The sequence below is a fragment of the Portunus trituberculatus genome, chromosome 43 (genome assembly GCF_017591435.1).
Source record: "Portunus trituberculatus isolate SZX2019 chromosome 43, ASM1759143v1, whole genome shotgun sequence".
In the NCBI taxonomy this organism is placed as follows: Eukaryota; Metazoa; Arthropoda; class Malacostraca; order Decapoda; family Portunidae; genus Portunus; species Portunus trituberculatus.
The window spans coordinates 24,590,645-24,612,385 of NC_059297.1; the positions used below are offsets into that span (position 1 = coordinate 24,590,645).

Sequence of the window (21,741 nt, forward strand, 5' to 3'; positions counted from 1 at the left end):
TTTTTCACTTCATTTATTTTCTTTTTCTCTTTCAGATTTCTTCATTCCTTTTCCTAGATTTTCTTTTCTACTTAATCTTCGTTCATCCACTTTCTTTTTTTCCTTCTTTTCCTCTTCAGTTTTCATTTCTTCTCTAATTATCTTCTTTCCTTTTTTTTTTTTTACTTTTCTTTAATTTTTCCTAAGTTGCCTACATTCTGCTTTTACTTCCCTTCTCTTCTATTTCTCTATTCCAGTTTCCATCTTTTTCCTTTCTAAATATCATCTTTCCTTATTTTTTTTTACTTTTATGTTTATTTCTATCCTACGTTGCCTACAATCTATTTAATTTCCTTCTTTTATTTTTCTTCTCTCTACTCCAGTTTCTACCTTTTCCCTTCTAAAAATCACCTTTTTTTTTCTTTTTAGCTTTTGTTTTTAATTCTTCCTACGTTGCCTACATTCTTACTTTACTCTCCCTCTTCCATTCCTTTTCTCTCTTCCAGTTTTCATAATTTTTCTTTCTGGTTACATTGTTTCATCCACTTTTATTTCTTTTCCTCTTCCCTTGTTCGCTGGAAACCATAAGTACTTTCATATTCACAGTAGACATATTCCTTCGCCACACGTTTTCAGCTTATGCAATTTTCTTCCTCCTCCTCCTCCTCCTCCTCCTTCTTACATTCTTTGTTCCTTATATCCTTACTCTCTCCCTTCATTTCCTCTCTCTTTTATTCTTTTTCACCTTCTCATTTTCTCCAGCTGCTTCTGTTACTGCATTCTATATTGCTATCTTTTTTTTTTCTTTTGTTTCTTTTCTTTTTTCATATTCATTTTTTCGTTTCTTCTTTCCTCTTCCTCCTAGTCTGCAATTTATTACTTTATCTCTTTCCTTATGTTCGTATTCCTGTTTTTTTTTATTATTCACTTTTCTCTGCTTCTTCTTTCTTTCTCTTCCTTCTATTCCTTTTCTTCCTAATTCCATTTCCTTCTTACCACTCCTCTTCATATCTTTCTTTCCTCTTTTTTCTTATTTCTGGACATGCTTAATTCATCTTTCAGCAGATTTTTCTTCTTTCTCTCCATCATCTTCCTTCTATTCTTGGTTTTCCTTAATTTTATTTCCTCTTCTATTGTTCTTCCTTAATTTCTTTTCCTTCCTCATCATTCTGTTTATTTCTGCCATCTACCTCTTCATGACTGTTTTGTTATTTATTTACTAATTTCTTTATATTTACATGCATGCCCTTTACTTTCTTACTTATATATATATATATATATATATATATATATATATATATATATATATATATATATATATATATATATATATTCTGTATCACCTTTATTTCCTCCCACCTCAATCTCTCTCTCTCTCTCTCTCTCTCTCTCTCTCTCTCTCTCTCTCTCTCTCTGTGTGTGTGTGTGTGTGTGTGTTTTGTTGTCTTTTTCCATTTCTTTTTTTTTTTTTACTCCTGCTCTTTTCTTTCCTGAATCCTCCATGCTCCCAGTCTCTGCTTGCCCTAATCCGCTCACATCTGCAAATGTATCCCTCTTAAAACCCGTAATTCCACCCTTCTTCTCTCGGGACGCGCGCATGTTTATTTCAGGAGGATAATACGAACGCACTTTTCGCGGAGCAAGGGGAGACGGTAATCGTGTTATAGATACAAAGGGTTTATACAAAGGAAGCGTAACTAGTGTAGCATGAAGATCTTGAAGACCATGCGCCGAGTCCCACAGAGCCAAAGAGTCAGCCAGTGTTTCTCCAGTTATCACGTTACAGTTAATACATGTCAGTACAAATGAAGTTCTACCTCTCATCCTCCCAAAATCTCTAGGTCCCAACAAGGCTTTTTCATCTAACCATACGACAAATTTTAAAGCTGGCGCTGTATTAGGAAACAACCAGCTGCATTATAAGGGAAATCAGCCGTGTAATACTGGATTATTGTCAACTGTAAAGGAACGGTACAAACGCTGACTCTTATGGTAATGTGCTGTTCTCCTGCGTTCATATAAGGTTAGGTTAAGTTTGCTGGCGAGTAATTTGATACGAGACAGATAGATATCACCACCATTATGAAATCTTGTGACCAACTGTAAGAAAGGTGTGGGTGAAAAAAGAATGAATATTGCAATTTCTACCAGGTTTGAAGATTAGATGTGGGAGCAGAACACGTAGAGATGCTTGAGAGTGATTGGTGATTGTAGAAAAAATATGTAGCAGGTGGCAGTTATAGGGTTAAAAAAGTAAAGAACGGTAATGCTTGGTAAAGAGAAAATACATGCAAAGAAAGATACTATTCATAATACAACAGATGCATAATATTAAAGTACATACAAGGATATCTGATTTGTTTCTGCATATACAATTGCCATCTTTTATTATTATTATTATTAATACTATTATCATTATCATTATTATTAATACTATTATTATCATTGTGAAGTGAAAAGAACGTCTCTATAAGCATGTTTTATCTTTTATTAAATATGACCACTGATTATAATTGTGTCACTGAAATCTCTCTCTCTCTCTCTCTCTCTCTCTCTCTCTCTCTCTCTCTCTCTCTCTCTCTCTCTCTCTCTCTCTCTCTCTCTCTCTCTCTCTCTCCTATTGTTACTTTTGCGGATATCACCGACTTGCCTGTCTCCACACTCTCATTGTTAGCTTGTCCTCCTCCTCCTCCTCCTCCTCCTCCATCACTATATTTTTTTTTCGTTCTTTGTCTCATTCCAAATCACCTTTCAGTTTCAAGCACATTTTCAGCACAATACCGGGTCGGGTCAGCCTTGTTGCACTGACTCATTATTACTACAAATTTTGTCTGTGTGATGTTGTACACAGTTTCAAGCACATTTTCAGCACAATACCGGGTCGGGTCAGCCTTGTTGCTCTCTCTCTCTCTCTCTCTCTCTCTCTCTCTCTCTCCATGTGTGTGTGTGTGTGTGTGTGTGTGTGTGTGTGTGTGTGTGTGTGTGTGTGTGTGTGTGTGTGTGTGTGTGTGTGTGTGTGTGTGTAAGGGAGGGTTTCTGTATGACACAAAATATCTAAGACTGGTTTCCTTCATTTCAGAAGAGTGTCGGGGGCGGCGCGGCACATGATGTACTAGCCGAGTCCCTTACAGCCTCCCGGCAGCCCCCTGAGATACGCCGCGGCGGTCAGGGTGCGTCACTGCCTCCAGTGGCCATCCACGCAGGCAAGAGAGAGCGACACGGGCGCATCAAGAGAGCAAAGCAGCGGGGCGGCCTTCCTGAAGGCCAAGCATTACCACACTCCTTCCCCCGCGGTGGTGCCACGGCCCTGCTCCTCCTCTGGGCGCAAACAGGCACGAATACAAAGTCTGGACTCCCGAGACTGTTCGTCCATCAAAGAGTTTTTCAGTAGATGTAGATGCCGGCGTGTGTTTCCTGAAAGGTTGGTCAAAAGTTTGGTTTTGATAGAGAAGTGAAAGCGAAGCAAAATATATAGATATATACATAAAGAATAAACTTAAATCCGCCGTCGTTCCTCGCGTGCGGCGTTAAAAAAAAGTGTTTTAATCAAGCGGCAGTTTACCGCCCGTCCTTCTCGGGCCTAAATAAGGAAAAGAAATAATTAAAACCAAAAAGTGAAGTTGGCTAAATAAAAATCAAGAGTAACATCGTCTGGTGCTTGACGTTCGTCGGACTGTGTTAATGTGGTGACCTTCGTCTGGCAGGTCACAGTGCCAGGTCACGGTGCCACTGGTCACAGGTGCTGGAGGGTCAGTTCTCAGTGGCGGGGTCAGAGGCGCGCTGGGGCCATGCGGTGTTAGCGGCGGGGAGGGAGGCAGGTGGCCCCAGCAGGCGCGCGTGTGACCTGTAATGAGGAGCCGTGACCTGGTACGAGCCTCCAGGTGGTGTCGCACCAGCGGTGGCGGTGGCGGCGGCGGCCGGGCCCCCCACCTCGCGCCGCCCCCAGCATGCGGTAGTGCCCCGGGCAGCTCTTCTTAGTCTCCCGCTGTCTACCAGCCGCCAGCATGACTCCCCAGGTGGCCTTGCTCCTCGCCGTCCTCCTCGCAGGTGAGTCCTAGCCCCGGCAGTAGCCTAGGCGAGCCTCGTAGCTGCCACTGACTAGCCCCACACCGTAGCTGTTGTCACGCCTCTAGGGCACCGTCGCCTCACCACACCCGAGTCTCCCCCACTCTCTGACGCACCTCGGGCAGCCTCGCAGCCGGGACCCGACAGGCCCGGCACGGAGGCCTCATTCAGCCTCCACCAGGAGTCATGTCTCACACTAACTCAAGACAATCTTCCTAGAACCCCAACGACTTCAAAGATTCATTGCAGAAAACAGTCTTAGCAGTCTTGAACTCATATGAACTTCAATCATGCTTAGTCACACAATAAATATCAATAATGAAAGAAATATTCGCATCCAGGGACTTGAGCAACAACAACAACAATAACAACAACAACAACAACAGCAACAACCAAAGAGAGACAAAAGCACACTAAAAGAACTAACAGTCTCCGAGACCCATTTTGTTGGCCGCGGTCTCACCAGGTCCGCTCCCTCGAGGGAGTTTATGTAGATGGAAGTCACGACACAATGTCCTTGAAAGTCTTGTGTGAGCATTTTTAGTTTGTTCCTATTGTGTTACCTGCGTCCCTCACCTGTCCTCCCTCTCCCTTCACCTCTCCCTTGCTCTCCCTTCCCCTCACATTATTTAAGTTCCCTTCGTTCATGTCTTTTTGGCGTGTGAGGAAAATCGATCAAACTTATATGTTTTTCGTTTGAATTCGTTTGTCAAGGTATTTTTTTTCTCTATATATATACATATTATCTTCTTCGTGCAGATGTTTCTTTGTCTGTCTGTCTGTATGTCTGTCTGTCTGTCTGTCTGTTTGTTTGTTTGTTCGTTGATCTCGGTTCTATGCTGACCCTACCCTTCCCCACACCCTGCGTGACGTCACCCTTACCTTAATTCACCTCGAGTTCTTGTCTCTTCGTGGAGTAACAAACCAACCCACCAGGGTAGGAGCAAGCGAGGCTGCGGCGCCCCCAGCGTGGCAGATCCCAGCTGGCCGAGGGCGTCGCGGCGCAGGGCGTCAAGTAAGCCTTAATATTAATGCACTCTCTCGATAAATTATTTGACTTTGGTAATTTTCACTAAAAACAAAAAACTAAACTCGCCATAACTTCCTAACAGCATGTAGGCGTAATTTAGTTTCCACCCATTTAAAAACACAATATAGATGTGAATAAAATAGTCACCCTTACATTTCGAAACAGAATGATCTCTCTATCAGCAAGACTAATTACACATTTCAGTAAAGAATTATTAGGGATAAATCGCACACACATACGTTCTTTTCTCTCCGACCGCTTCGGACGAGACCGAACTTATACGTCCGAACTTGACGAGTCCGTTGCCTGGCGAAACATCGCTAACTTTACCGGCGTGTAGTCACCGTCACGAATGACGAAAAAAAATATATATATATATATATATATATATATATATATATATATATATATATATATAAATGAAAAACAAAAATCCTTAGCGGCTTATGATGCGGATCTGTTTAGGTTCAAATGAGACTCGATGAAGTGGTTCGGGTTCGGGTTTGGGCTTGGAGCAGTAGAAACAGCAGCAGCAGCAGCAGCAACAGCGAGATGAAGTGTTCTCTGGGCTGTGTTCGTGGTAGTGCTGACTTTAGGTGTTTCTTTTTTCTTTCCTTTGCAGTTCTTTGTTGAGGAAATGGTTCGGCTGCAACACACACACACACACACACACACACACACACACACACACACACACACACACACACACACACACCGAACAAATGAGTGACACCGCACACATCTTCTTCCATGACGCTGAGTCACCCGCCACACTCCTTCCGTCACCTGCTGCTCACTGCACACCCTCTCTCTTCACTCACTCAGCCATCTCTCACTGCATTACACATCCTTGTCACCCTACCCATCATTCCTTTCCAATCACCGCCAGCCTGTCCCTACCGCCCGCCACCTCCACCCACTCATCGCCTCACAAACTATCACCTTTGCAAACAAGCACAAGCAATAAAAGAAAGTGCGGAAGAAAAGCTATACGAGTAAATGGCATCAGAAAAGTGGTACTCAGCAATATTTTTGGGTCAAGAGTTTTCCTGGCATTTTTCAGACATTTTTTCCTCCACCTTTTATTTTTTCTTTCTTTTTCTCTCGGGCGCGGGTGTCATTTTATTCATCTACTTTATCATTAGGATATTGGAACCACAGGGTCATCATTTTCATCAGCAAATCATCTCACCTTCACCTCACATCCACCTCACCCTTCCTCGCAAACAAACACGTCATTCTGGTGAGATCGTCATTATCACCACCACCACCACCACCAGGATCGGCCCAAACACAGTGAGTGATGGCAAGAGTTTCCGCAGCCTGAGAACACCGCCCGCCGTTTATCTCACCAACTGTGTTCCCTCCGTGTTGCCGGAAACGCGCGAATTACTAGGTTTTCAACGTCCGGCGCTTGGTGAGTGTGTTGCCGCCAAGTTTAGTTTAATGGCATATGTTTTTTTTTTCTATTTTGGTGACCGACTGCTCGTCATTCCATTTAAAATTTCGAGTCCAACAACAACTTTTTTTAACTTTTTACAGTGCAGGAATACTAATCGGTGCTGGTGTACATGCTATCCGTCCCGCCTGCAGCCCCCACACGCCAGGCAGTGCTGCGTTGTACTCGCCACGATACTTCACGTGAATTGTCATCATTCAGCATGGAAAATGAGGAAGGGAACAAGGGGGAGCTGATGCTGCTCACTAACCATGGCCAAGAGAAGAAAAAAATAGACACAAAGGAAAAGAAAAATTACGAACGTTTTGTAAATCCTGCCATCTCGTACTAGGTGACACTAGATAAAGAAAGATAAAAACAAAATCTTACACTATCTCCTCCTAACAGACGCCCTGGTCAACTTTCCGGGAACACAATCACACCGGTGCCGATAATTCCGCCTTATATTACACAATAGCAAAGGCGCGTGACAGAAGTCTTGCATGTTTCCGGGTACCTAAATGCGTCAGCGTTAATGCGTAGAAGTGCTACCGGTAAAAATGGCGGATGCGCTATCGGAAAGCAATGTAGACAAGGCTGCTTGCGTTGACACGGTTTCGCCTCATTGAAAATAACAAACACGCTAAATAGCCAAGCGGGTCTACCTCGATACCATGACGACTACCAAAATACAGCGACACATGTGCTGTAAAACACTTCTGCTCATAAGATTCAGGGATGCGTTTACAATTTGTCATATATTGAAGGAAACAAGGTTATCCATCCTTACTTGTAGGGCACTGTGTGCGGTGGTGGTATACAGCCACCACCGCGCACTCAGAGGAGTTGGCCGGACTCTTGTGACCATCTCGAATTATGAGGGGCAATGCACTGCTGCCTTTCGCGTTTGTGTTTTGATATGAGCGTGACTGGCGATGCCATCCGGGCGGAGTGGAGGTCGTAAAACAGGTATTCCATCAATCTGTCAAACATTTATGTTATTTTAAATCAATACTTTGAAATGACCGGCGAATAAATGTGTAATTATAACGTTTCTTGAGTAGACAACAATTTCTTCATGCAGTGTGTCGCTGACACCCATCATCGCTGCAGTGCCTGACCTCTCCGTGGCAGAGCCGTGCTGTAACAATACGTAAATTAGTTCTCGGTGCCGTGCGGGGTCAAACAGCCTCTCCACCTCACGAGCCATAGCTCGCACGTACCACTCCTCGCCTCAGAGAATCCTAAAAATGAGAAAAGGCTCCAATTCACAAATTCTTCCCGTAGAATTGAAAATCTGTAGAACTGAGAATAAAATTTTCTCTGTTGAAAGACGAAATCAAGAATAAAATTTCATCTAGAACGGTTGTCGAATAAAAATTCACTACGTCAGGATGGCGTTTACACCCTGCGACCTCCGCCGCCGCCGCCAACACCACCACCGCCACGCGCTGTAAGGTAATGGCCCCGCGACACGCGCCATTAGGATCAAACACTCTGGTAATGCATAAAATAAGTATACAAAAACGAGCACATCTGGATCACTGACTACTTATCTTAATGGCTCACTAATATCCTGATGGCCGCTTTGGTATTCAAAGGCCAGTGGCACCCCACGTGCTCGGGGAACCAAGGACACACACACACACACACACACACACACACACACACACACACACACACACACACACACACGGTAGTAATGATAATGATGCTGTCTGAACCTCGCATGAATTTCAAACACCCTTTACAGTGTCGCAGTTTAATAACTAACATGTTTCAGCGTCTGGTATTGCATTCTAATAAATGTCACACCGAACATACAGCGAAACACATCACCAAATCACATTACTGTCCTAATAACATAAAATGGCCAATATCTCGCAGCCCGCGCCTCGTCGCCTCGTGTGTTCACCTGACGGATTCCATCAGTCGCCATCAGTGTCCTCCCAAGAACGCGGAGGCTGAAGGCTAGAGGCATTAGACACACCCTTCCTAACAAAGCCTCTTGATTTTCTTCCTTTCTGCCCACATAATAATACACCTTCCACTCAAAAAAGGATTCTCAGACCCGATGTAATGAAGCAGTTTCGTTAGTCCGTGCCATTGATAGATACAACGAATAACATTAATCACAACGCAGTAATTACGCAATACTTTTCATCTACAGAACGGATAAAGAACATGCCATCCACTGTGGAAACAACGACTATGAGGCGGAGATAATGAGGTAGTTTTTTTAGTTTTACTGATAATAACTTGGTTCATATTGTTATAGTGACAAGGTACATCACGCATCACACACTCCATCTACCATCATCGCGTGACAAGCAGGAGGTGGCAGGGTACGCTTTTCACCTCCCTCACAGCTAGCTTATCCTGGCAACTCCCCTCATCCTCGCGCCAGTCTGAGTGAGGCTCGACGACAGACTGTAATGAGACTGTTAATTAAGGCGACTCTAGGAGATGCCACGAGTGTCCTGTGTTTGTGAAGCAGGAGGGCCATTTACCGCGAAGGCTGAAGCTAGCATACACACACACACACACACACACACACACACACACACACACACACACACACACACACACACACACACATTTAGTTAAGTGGAAAGCGTCATCGTTTCAGACTCAAGCTTATGTTCAAATCCCCACAAGTCGATAAGAGTTTCTCACTGTCTCCCACGAACACTTCTTAAAACTATTAAATTAAGATGGAAAGGAAAATACTGATAAAAAAGGTGGTGGTGGTGGTGGTGGAATGGCTAAGACAGCCAGGATAAGCGGCGTCTGTTAATTAATTTTTCGTCGTTAATCCTCGACCGTTTGATAGTGATTGAGAGTAAGTTTTTTTTTTTCTGAATTCTATCTATAGGGTTATTCACTGACTCATTCACCCACTCACTTATTCAACCAATCACTTCACTCACCCACTCATTTATTCCCTCTTCCATTCAATTTCTCCCGTTACTTGCAAAGCTACATCTCACACACTCACATATTTATCCAACATCATTCTAATACACACACACACACACACACACACACACACACACACACACACACACACACACTACGTATCATTTATCACTTCATCTATTATTCATCCATTAATCAACCCACCTACCTACCTACCCACTCAAACATCCAATCCCATCCAGCTCATCCAATCCACTCGCTTCTCACGCACCCACCACTCAGCACTCAGCACTCACACTCACCCACAGCAAAACTTTCAATAATGGAGTTGGACGTTGAGGCAAATCCCGAAAGTTGATGGATTGATTAAGTACTCACAGGGAATCGAGAGTTGCAAATATGTTGATTAGTGCTTTGAATGTTGATGTGGTGGTGGTGGTGGTGGTGGTGGTCGTGGTTATCTATGTTATTGATAGTGGTGTTGTCTGGTGATTGATGCAGTTGTATAATGGTCATCGGTAGTAGTAGAAGTTATTCTGGTTGTTTTAATGGTGATGTTGGATATAATCGAGTTGCAGTTGTGGTGATAATGGTGATGGTGGTGATGGTGTTGACAAGGGAGAAAGGCCGCAATCATTGGTTAGGTATGTAGTTAGGGAGGTGATGGTAATGTCAGTGGCAGTGGCAGCATTGATGGTAGTAAATGTGATAGTGGTGATGCTAGTGATAATAGTAGTGGTGGTGGTGGTTGTGGTGGTGGTGGTGATGGTGGTGGTGGTGGTGGAGGCGACAACAGCTTTTCAGAATAATTAGGTCACTTTCGAATCCTGAGCTCCCTTTTCCTCCCTCCCCCTTTTTCAGGCATGGTATCTTCTAAATGTTGTATTAAAAGAAGAAGAAGCAGAAGAAGAAGAAAAAAAAAAAACACTACATCAAACTTATGTAGGGAAGAGACACATATCTTAAGTCTTAAGTGTATAATATAAGAAAAATGATAATAATCTTTTCCACATTTTAATTTCGTGAGGAGCAGAAAGCAATTAAAGTAAAAGAAAAAAGAAAAAAAAATCTATGTTTTTTATTATCTGTAAGAGTAACTTTAGCTCAGTAACAGTTTCCCATCTAATATTAGTCTTAGGGCATAATAATATAACCACTAGAGACAAATTGTGTGTGTTTCTTTACATTTTCTAACCAATTTTCAGAGGAAGATATTTTTGTTAGAATTTCCAGAGGCAAGATGATCAATCATGCGTGTGCGTGTGCGTGCGAGTGTGTTGAGTGCATGACGTGCGTGTGGTGTAAAATGATGAATGAATGAATGAATGTGTGTGTGTGTGTGTGTGTGTGTGTGTGTGTGTGTGTGTGTGTGTGTGTGTGTGTGTGTGTGTGTGTGTGTGTGTGTGTGTGTTGGCTTGGTACTGATGGAAGTCTTTCTCACCACCCCGCTGCGTCACAATACACCGACACTAAATACCCAAGCATGCAGTAAGTGAAAATTTATCTGATTTTTTTCAATGCCTTGATATATATATCTCTCTATCTCTTTATCGATGTTGGTGGAGTGTGTGTTAGCTGCCTCGTTATTATTATCATTATCAGTATTATTATCCTTTATTTACTTATTTTTTCTCTCTCACTATTTTTTTTTCCTTTCCTCTTCGCCTCTCAAATCATACCCGCCCCCCAAAAAAATAATAATAAAACCTTTTCCTTTTACTTTTTTTTAATTACTATCTATCTTTTCCTTAATCTCAACCTATAAAGTACTCAAAGCCTTTTTTTTTCCTCATTATCAATATATATTATTCCTTAAATAACTATACTACTTGTACTTGTATTTATATATTCTTATACGTCCTCTAGTGGTGGGTGTTTAGAGCAGCATATCGTGACCTTTCATATCAAACTCTTTTTCGTTGTTGTTTTCCTTCGTCTTTTTATGGAAAATGTTAGTTGTGGACTGTAACAAGAATCTACTACTACTACTACTACTACTACTACTACTACTGTTCTTTCTGCAGTCAGTGTGTGTTTCTCTTATTTTTTACCATTATAATTATTTTCTAATGCTAATCGTGGTGGCTGTATGTGGTGTGTGGTGTGGTTTGCGTGTGTATGGGTGTTTGTGTGTGCGTGTATGACGATGGTGTTACTGGTAATGATTGTGATGATGGTGTGATGGTGTAGCTAGGACACACGCTGCCTTGCTCCGTGATGCCGCGCGAGGAAGGGGAAGGGAGGGTAGAGTTTTTTTGGGAACGGGTGTGAAGCTAGAAGGTGCAAAGTGAAAGATGGATAAAGGAAGGTCGACTCTCGGGGTTATGAGTGAGTTGTAGTGGTAGTTAAGTGGGGATACTGTCGCTGGTCTGTGTGTGTGTGTGTGTGTGTGTGTGTGTGTGTGTGTGTGTGTGTGTGTGTGTGTGTGTGTGTGTGTGTGTGTGTGTGTGTGTGTGTGTGTGTGTGTGTGTGTGTGTGTGTGTGTGTGTGTGTGTGTGTGTGTGTGTGTGTGTGTGTGTGTGTGTGTGTGTGTGTGTGTGTGTGTGTGTGTGTGTGTGTGTCCTGCCTAACGCACCGTGGACGTGGCTAAAAGGAAATAGGAAGGATTGTTTGGAGAGGAAGGCACGAAGTAGTAGTAGTAGTAGTAGTAGTAGTAGTAGTAGTAGTAGTAGTAGTAGTAGTAGTAGTAGTAGTAGTAGTAGTAGTAGTAGTAGTGTAAACAGTTCTCAGTAAAAGCAGAAACTAGTACAGTACTACAAAATTAAAAAGATATACAAGATTTATGAGAGAAGAGGGAACTTGTGATATTTAGCGAACCTACATCAAAGCAGAAAAAAAAATTGTAAAAAAAAAAAACTTACTTGATACGTTCCCCCACACATGCAATACTGGGCGGACGACGTTCTTGGATGCTGATTGGCTATTCTCTGACTCCTTTCAGTTTGGTTTAATACTCGTAATAGTAGTAGTAGTAGTAGTAGTAGTAGTAGTAGTAGTAGTAGTAGTAGTAGGTAATGGAAACATGGTAACTGGAGAGTAGTGTCCTAGATAACCACTAGTACATGACAGATGAGCAGTGTGTGTGTGTGTGTGTGTGTGTGTGTGTGTGTGTGTGTGTGTGTGTGTGTGTGTGTGTGTGTGTGTGTGTGTGTGTTAATCAGAGGCTCTCACGCCGTGCACTATTTTGGGCGGACGGGTCGTTCAATCCACGGTAGACGGAACAAACACAGCGTCAAATTATATTATCACGAAAACGATACATTCTCCGTCCCAGAGAAGAAAGGAGCCAATAAAGGCGCCGGGGAAGGGCCTCTCGGCACGCCAGCCCGAGTGCTTTTCTTTGTCTCGGGAGAAAGAACAGGAAAGAAAGGAAACAAAGAGCAGAAATGAGCGAAAAAATGATGAGCTGCTATTTTTTTCTTTCAGGTAAATAACAACAAAAACAACTGCGTTTGAATTTTGTATACTGATGAATGATAGATAAAGTTAAAAAGGCGGTAAGTAGGCGATGGATCCCTAATGGCGCAGGACAGGGGAGGAAGGGACATGGGAGGCGCCTAAGGGTGGGAGCGGGCGGCGGCCACCACTGGAAGCATTATTCAATAATATCGGAATTCAGATTTGCAAATATAATGAGTAAAGTTATTGAGTTTTGTTGCAGACCATCGGCGTTCGTTCGGAAAAGCTGGAGACTGTTTCGATCCATCAAATCCGAGCCAACGACTTTATTTATATACATATTCTATTTGACGGGGAAATGTTTCAACCAATGCAGAGAAGTTTTGTTTCTTTCTTGATTCATCTGACGCCTGCTGCCTGTTCCGCCGGCGAGATAATGAACTTTTCCCTTTGAAACATTCCCAACTTTTCTCTCCCTCCAACTTAACTTTACACACCAAACTCGCGGCTATGCAGTTATGAAAATGGATATATTTTTTTTCACATTTTTCTCTCTCATTTTCATTTATCTGGGAACAACGCTGGTGGCCACTTAATTTCTTGAGGCAGTGGGTGGGCTTCTGCAAATACATTCATTCATATGAAACACGCACACACAGACGAAAGAACCCAAGTTGTTGTATTATTTTTTTTTTGTCTTGAGAATAACCTTGCGTGTTTAGATTCCTTACTGTATTTTGGACTCCTCTGGAACACGCAAAAGAGGAGGAGGAGGAGGAGGAGGAGGAGGAGGAGGAGGAGGAGGAGGAGGAGGAGGAGGAGGAGGAGGAGGAGGAGGAGGAGGAGGAGGAGGAGGAGGAGGAGGAGGAGGAGGAGGAGGAGGAGGAGGAGGAGGAGGAGGAGGAGGAGGAGAGCAAACCATCTACGCCTCAGCCAGCCACGTAGCTAAAGATAACATTTTCCATTTGAAATAACTTCAAACGAACGCCAAGGGGAACTAACATCTTTTCTTCTCCTTCACTCGACTCTGACTTTGAAAAGTGAAGAATTATTTTGCATCTCATAGCGAGTTAGATTTTATTTCCATTTATTTCTATTGCATCGCCATACCTGGAAACACTTGCAACAGTGACTTACCTCTCCGTTGGCAGGGAGCTCGAACTTCCGTATCGCCGTGAACACCTGTAGAGAAAAGCGGCGTCAGTGTGGATCACTACGGCTCTGTCTGTTTACTTTCCTTTATTTGAAATTGAATAATGCATCTGTTAATGTTTTCCTTTAAATCTGAAGTCCCTGATCGGCTGAGAATCTACCAGCTATCAGGTTTTTCAAGGAGACAAACTTTTTTTTTTTTTTTTTTTTGCCATTACCCTGGCATGGTTATTGGGCCATTTTTGCTATTTTTTTTATTTTTAAACTTTTTTATTTCAGTTTTGTTATTTATAAATATACAATTTTTATTTAATTAATGTAGTTTATTTTATTATATATATATATATATATATATATATATATATATATATATATATATATATATATATATATATATATATATTTTTTTTTTATTTCAACAAAGAAATAACATTGTACACTTACTCAGAATTCCATACACGTTTCATTCACACAGGGACCCTACTCTTAACTCAAAACTATTGTCCTTTGTCAGGGCATGGGGGAGGGAGGGATAAATCACAAGTACACAGGGTGGCTAAGTAGCATCACTACGTATTGCTTATATACATGAAAGGGAATCAGTCAACAGATCAGAGGACTTCAGATTGACAGAAGTAGATAAGTAAGAGTTTGGAGTGCAGGTTACAGTATCTTCGAATCACTATGAGTAAATGATGCTTCAGTTTGTGACTAATCGTGTAAAAGTATTCTGGATGAATCAAGGCTTTTTCTTTGTTAATAAGGATCATTGTATCTCTCCTTACCGTCAACTATATATATATATATATATATATATATATATATATATATATATATATATATATATATATATATATATATATATATATATATATATATATATATGTACGTACTAAAGTGACTTTCATGAGCCCTGTGGTAACGTTAGAATTCACACGTGTCTCTTTTAATTCAGTAAACATTAACGCTTTATCGGGGATTCCTCTGTACGCTGTTCTCTTCCTCAATCAATTAGCGGTCAGTAACTACGTCTTTATCATCATGCAAGTTTACTCAATAACTGGTGCTTCCTTTCCCCATCAGGTTCCAGTTACGCTAAAACCATCACCATAACTTGCTGGGCGATACAAGTTTACAAAGTAACTCAAGCGGTTTTCTCTTTTTATTTTTTTTTTGTATCTTCCTTCAAGTTTTGAGTATCCTCAATAATATTAGTCTCATATCTTAACTATATAGGTTTACGTAATAACTCTATTATATTATTATTATAATTTTTTTCACTCCTTTCAAGTCGAGAACACGCTAAATTAATGCTGTATCTTGCTAAACGATACATACTTAAATAACACGTCCTTTATTTTTTTTTTTCATTTTTTCAAGTTACGGCTAGTATATATCAACACATTGGTATAAACGAGTGGATACGATCCAACACACGGTCCCTTTCTCCCTTTCATATCAAATCACGCTCACCATAAATCAAAACGATCCTACGCGAGAAACAAAAGGAAAAGAAATGACTATACACTACACACAAACGACTCCAGAATTTCATTTCCGTCAAGACAAGCTGGAGGCGCAACAGTGTGTGTGTGTGTGTGTGTGTGTGTGTGTGTGTGTGTGTGTGTGTGTGTGTGTGTGTGTGTGTGTGTGTGTGTGTGTGTGTGTGTGTGTGTGTGTGTGTAGAGCCGCTCAGCTCCTCCTGGGAATTAAACCTGTGGATTTAATTTAAGAGACTGAAAAAGGGAAAGAAAAAGCAGATTACTTGAGTACCTGCCTCTCCTCATCCCTCATCCCTCTCCCCTAAACGTCACACATCCAGTACCTGCCTCCCTATCCCGCCTCTCCCTTTTTTTCACCACGTCTCCCTTCCTCTCCCACACCCGACCCTCCCTCCACACAGCTGTCCGTCATATGGTCCCGCCACGCACTAACGCCAGGAAAAGTCTTACTAATTGGGGCATTAATCACGTGGTGCTTCATTACTCCTTCATCGCGCTTCGGGAAAACTTTTAAGGGAGAAAAAAATGAGTGGTATATTCAATTTGTGTTCTATTTATAAAGAGAGATTTGCATTTATTGTTATCGTGTGTGTGTGTGTGTGTGTGTGTGTGTGTGTGTGTGTGTGTGTGTGTGTGTGTGTGTGTGTGTGTGTGTGTGTGTGTGTGTGTGTGTGTGTGTGTGTGTGTGTGTGTTTACTGCTACTGCACACGGACATGATCACGACCGGAGAGAGAGAGAGACTGCACACGGACATGATCACGAGAGAGAGAGAGAGAGAGAGAGAGAGAGAGAGAGAGAGAGAGAGAGAGAGAGAGAGAGAGGGGCAAAACAAGAAAATCTCTCTCTCTCTCTCTCTCTCTCTCTCTCTCTCTCTCTCTCTCTCAACTAACATAACATAACACACCTTTCACTACACTCTAAATTACTCTACTGAGGTGTGAGGTAAAATAATTACGAGTGTCTAGCTTACACAGGGTGAGGCGCCGAGTTCACCTAGACAAACAACGGGCGAAGAGGGCAGGTTATAATAAGACGAATGGGGAATTGGGCTGGACCTTTTCCTTCCCTAATCAACGTAAGAGTCACATATTTTTGCATCAACTTGAGTGTCTTTCGTGATGCCACTAGTACCATCGCTCTCTTTTGAAGTTCAGGGTTGATGAAATGTAGTGGAGGGTCAAGAGAAGGAGGGGAAAAAATGTGTGTAATGTTACGTTTGGTTAAGTTTGATTAGGTAGATTATAAGGTAAAGTAAGATAAGGTAAGGTAACGTTAGGTTAGGTTGTGGGGTTACTTGATAAGGAGGGATAGTAATACATATAAGATCATTGCGTAGAACAGGTTGGCTAAGTAGACGATGGAGGAAGGTCAACAGAACACCTTGGAAACTTTAAGACCAACTGAAATCTAAACTAAATAAGGTCACTAAATCAACCACCTGCTTAAAAAATGTTAGAAATAAGCAAGATTATTTACTCAACCAGCAAATTTTCACACCCATACTACACATAAGGTCCCTAACACTGCCGGAAACTATCAAAGAAAGCAACAAGACAAAAAATAATTAAGAAAAACATATAAAAAGGTAAAATAAAATAAAAAATAGCAATAAACAATTAAGTAAATAAATGCAAACATCACCGAAATGGCTAAGAATAATAAAGAAAGACAACTGCTGAACGAATCCTATCAAAATCAGCCTGAAAATCAAGACCATGTGGCGGTGCGCGATAAATGATGGGCGGTAGAGACGAGGTAAGGAAAGGTGTGGGACGTTATCAGGGAGCCGCATAATAAGTACCCGCGTAATTAAGCTGGAGTGTTCTTGGTTTGCAAATTATTCAAGACGTTCTGGTTTTCTCATCTGCACCTTAACTACTTCCTCAGCAAGACAATGCACTGTTGCCTTTTCGCATTACGTTAATTTTATGTTACCTTTTAAAATTGGATGCATTAGAAAATATGTACGAGTATGAGCAAGATTCTTCCCATTTGTTAAAAGAAAAGTCATGTCAAAAATAAGGTCACAAATTTCAGATTCATTAGTGCATGAGAAGCAAAACATCCCAAAACAACCAACTTGTAAGAGAGAAGAAACAAATGAGGGAGGCAACGAAAAAGTGTCTGTTTTATACTCCCTTACTGTCTACCACTAACATATCCGCAACACGTACTACCTATGACAAGCCAAACTGTCACGTAATCCTCCGTCTTGAATGTTCATGCATATACTACTTATAAAACCAGAAACATTACAGACAACGTGTATTTTATCCTCCCTCGGCGTGAAGTGTATATCCAGAAGCGATGCCACGAGTTTCTGATACATTAACTCAATACCGATACGTGTGACGAGTTAAAAGGAGCAGGAAACGTAATTGTGTCTGCTGACTGAAGGTTAATGAAATCTGTGACATCATTTCTCGCCGGATCTGCTGGTGACCGTGTTAGGCGTTGGGTGGCTGGTCACCTCGTCACCTCTAGCAGCAGCGGCCCGGAACTCCTCCACCTGGCCACTCTCACGTCCCTCCCGGTGTTGCGTTACTAAAGGTTACATGCCACGACCCGGGCCTAAGCATCTGCCTGGCGGAGGGTCGCGGTGAAGGGCGGCACAGTCTGTAAGGTGAAGATAGTGGTGTTCAAATATCACCGACACTCATACACAGTATTGATCCTAAAGTCGAGTAATGGCTCTTACCCTCACTGTGTTTTGTGTTTTCCGTGATACTAAGTCACGATCTGCTGGAAATCGTACAAAAAATAGGCTAAGTGTATATTCGAAGAGGATGAGCAACAAAGAAGAAAACGGTGTAATAAGCATGGTAGGTTATTTGGCTTCCGGCTCGCCTTGCACAACCTCAGTTCTCACCGTCAACACAGCCTGGCGGGAGGTTCCGGCCAAATAATACCTGTTTCCTGATGCTATCTGCCGCGCCACATAGTCACTGCTTTTCAACTTTTTTATATTTACATCACTGGGATAAATATTGCGTTTCAAAAGTGCGCGCTCTCTTTTTGACACGGTAATCAAATGTTTGTTCATTCTACTTCCTGGTGCACTAAAGGACTTTTGGAAATGTCAACTCTAATAGAAGCACACGGAGTAATTAAGTGCACCGGAGGAGCGTGAGTGCTGACATTACATACGCATACAAACAGACCACTAAATTAGAGACCGGCATCTAATTGGACCTTCTCATAAATTCTGTTGCCTTGGCCAGTGCCACTCTAACATAGAAAAATATACAGGATTCACTGAGGCAAGCATCTACCTTCCTACCACTACCTAACCTGCAACACTCACAACATTACTGACGACAACACTCTGCCTACCACACGTGCAAGAAATACATAAAACATCCTATTTTTCTATGTGAACCAAGAACAAAAAAGTGTTTCTGACAAATCGAGGCACCGGGTAAGCACTGAACGACCACACCTGCCCATCACGCCTCACCGGGGGCGTGAAAGTGCTGCCAGCATCCTGCACTGATCTGGCCACCCACACTGTTGCCACTACTGTTGGTGTGACAGTATTACCAGTGGGGATAGTAATGATGATAATGATGATGATGATGATGATGATGATGATGATGATATAATAATAATAATAATAATAATAATAATAATAATAATAATAGAAATAATAACAATAATAATAGTAATAATAATGATAACTAACAATTCTCAAGAATCATATTCATTTAGGCATTAGAGAAAAATAAGTTGCAGGGCTCTCTCTCTCTCTCTCTCTCTCTCTCTGAAGACATTTCGCAACACTGCAGTTCAACTTAAGCCAATTAGGGCGGCATGCACACTCTCAAGAAAGTAATGGCCACGAGCACGGGGAGTCAGGAGGCAGGGGGCAGGGTGGCAGGGGGCAGGGTGGCCAGGAGGGCAGGTAGCGGTGGCAGGGTGGCAGGGAAGGGAGGCAGCCACTGAGCCCTGTCCCATCTAATAATGCTCCACACTGGTGTTTACTTGGCTTCCACGCTCCAATGGGTGGTGGTAGTGGTGGTGGTGGTAATGTTATTGTTCTACTATTTCTACTGCTACTACTACTACTACTACTACTACTATTGCTACTACTTTCTTCTTCTTCTTCTTCTTCTTCTTCTTCTTCCAGTGTTTGTGCTATTTCTTCTCTCTTTTTCTTCTTCACGTCAACAACAACCACTACTACCACCACCACCACTACCATTACTACTACTACCATAACAGCCACTACTGACTGCCCGAAACTTAACCCTCTTATCGCTTAATGAAGAGCCACATACAATAAAAAGGAATCACTAATTATTACACACGTCTGGCCTGTATCAGTCGTCCTTGCTAATTAGGTGAATGAGGCTCAGGACACATTACGCGCCGCTGGAACACATGCCGTCATGATAATAATAATAATAATAATAATAATAATAATAATAATAATAATAATAATAATAATAATACATAGTGGTGGTAGGAATTATATTAACGGGAAAGTATTAAATTAAACAGAATACTAATGGAGGAGGAGGAATTATAAAATTGAGCTGTGTTTGTGACTCTCTCTCTCTCTCTCTCTCTCTCTCTCTCTCTCTCTCTCTCTCTCCACGTTTCCATGATTCTTTTGCAAGTTATAAGGCGCATAATATTTCATATTTAAACTAGTTTGTAATTTTCTCATAATGTCTGGCCAGATTACAACCCGCGATTTATTTTAGAACGATAAAAAAAAAAACGCGCAGTTTTCACAAAATTGATAGGAAAGAATGAAGTGTCAGCGAGAGAGAGAGAGAGAGAGAGAGAGAGAGAGAGAGAGAGAGAGAGAGAGAGAGAGAGAGAGAGAGAGAGAGAGAGAGAGAGAGAGAGAGAGAGAGAGAGAGAGGGAACGAGAGAGGGAGAGAGATGGACTTGTGCAAAAGGGGAGAAAATAACAAGAAGGGAGTGTCATGCAAGGAGGGAAAAAGCGAGCGCAGTGACCTGGCAGGCACTTAACAAAGGCGAGGCAGAGATGGCTTGCTGAGCGGTGCTGTGGTGGTGTCATGGCGTAGTGTGCTGAAGACCCAACCTTTGAGCTCGGCCGCTTCCCGACACTTAGAAATACACGCTATCTCAGAACTATTCGTCTATATTCCTACTCTCTCCTCACTAATAATACCTTTGCTATTACTCCTCATTCTTTCTTACTGCGGCGACTTCTACTGATACTATTATTGCTTCTGAAAATATTAGTACTTTTGCTACTACACGTACTATTGCTTCTTCTACAACTACTACAGCTACTGATACTACTACTTCCATTTATACAACACCTACTGCTGCTGCAACTACTACTACTACTACTACTACTACTACTACTACTAGTAATAATAAAGCTACAACTATTACAACAAGAGCCACAGCAATACCAAACTATAATGACGAAAAATTACTACCATCACACTAATAATAACAATACTACCACCACTACCACATTAACAACAAATTACCACCACTACCACAACCACTACTACTACTACCTCTACCACTACGCCTTCACACCTCCCCCACCCCCTGCCCCCAATGTTTAGGTGCACCAGGAAGTGAGAGACGAGGGAGAGTGATAACTGGATGGGGCCGAAAGTGGGAAGCGTATCGACCCAGCAGGAAGTTACCTCAAGACTTTGTGCTCGCTGTGTTGTGCTGATCAAGGGCCAGGCAGGGACAAGTGGGGGCCCAGTGTAGGTTTTTCTTACAACTTTTGATTTTTGTTTTAGATAGGAAAGCCCGTCCACACACAAATATACTAATAGACAGACAGATTGACAGATTGACTCGAACACACACACACACACACACACACCTACGTATGTGAATAGATTTACTATCTGTGTGTACGTATGTATGTATGTATGTTTATATTTATAGGTGTATGTATATATCATAGGTAGGTATGGCTGTTTTTTTTTTTTTTGTGTGTGTGTGTGTGTGTGTGTGTGTGTGTGTGTGTGTGTGTGTGTGTGTGTGTGTGTGTGTGTGTGTGTGTGTGTGTGTGTGTGTGTGTGTGTGTGTCTGTAGGTTTACGTGCACATAACGCGCATATACATACCTAGATACATACAGTATATACATACATACAAACAATCCCCTCAATCTCAGTAGAAAATTGAACCATACATCTCGTTAAGCTTCAGAGTAAAAAATCAGTCAAAAATGTTCCCGATCAGCATTCTGCCACAAACAACCGCAGAGAGCGAAAGGAAAAGGCAATTCAATTTTTTCCCATAACGGA

At 42.0% G+C, this 21,741-nt stretch overlaps 1 protein-coding gene across 1 annotated transcript in view; it reads left to right on the forward strand.

Moving 5' to 3' along the window:
* The window catches only part of LOC123518428, a 152,422-nt gene that overhangs the window by 85,882 nt on the left and 44,799 nt on the right, over positions 1-21,741 (forward strand). Inside the window, 3 exon segments of the mRNA XM_045279244.1 lie at positions 3,059-3,400; positions 3,684-4,026; positions 10,914-10,919. Of these exon segments, the coding sequence (XP_045135179.1) occupies positions 3,984-4,026; positions 10,914-10,919 (49 nt within the window). The 5' untranslated portion in view covers positions 3,059-3,400; positions 3,684-3,983.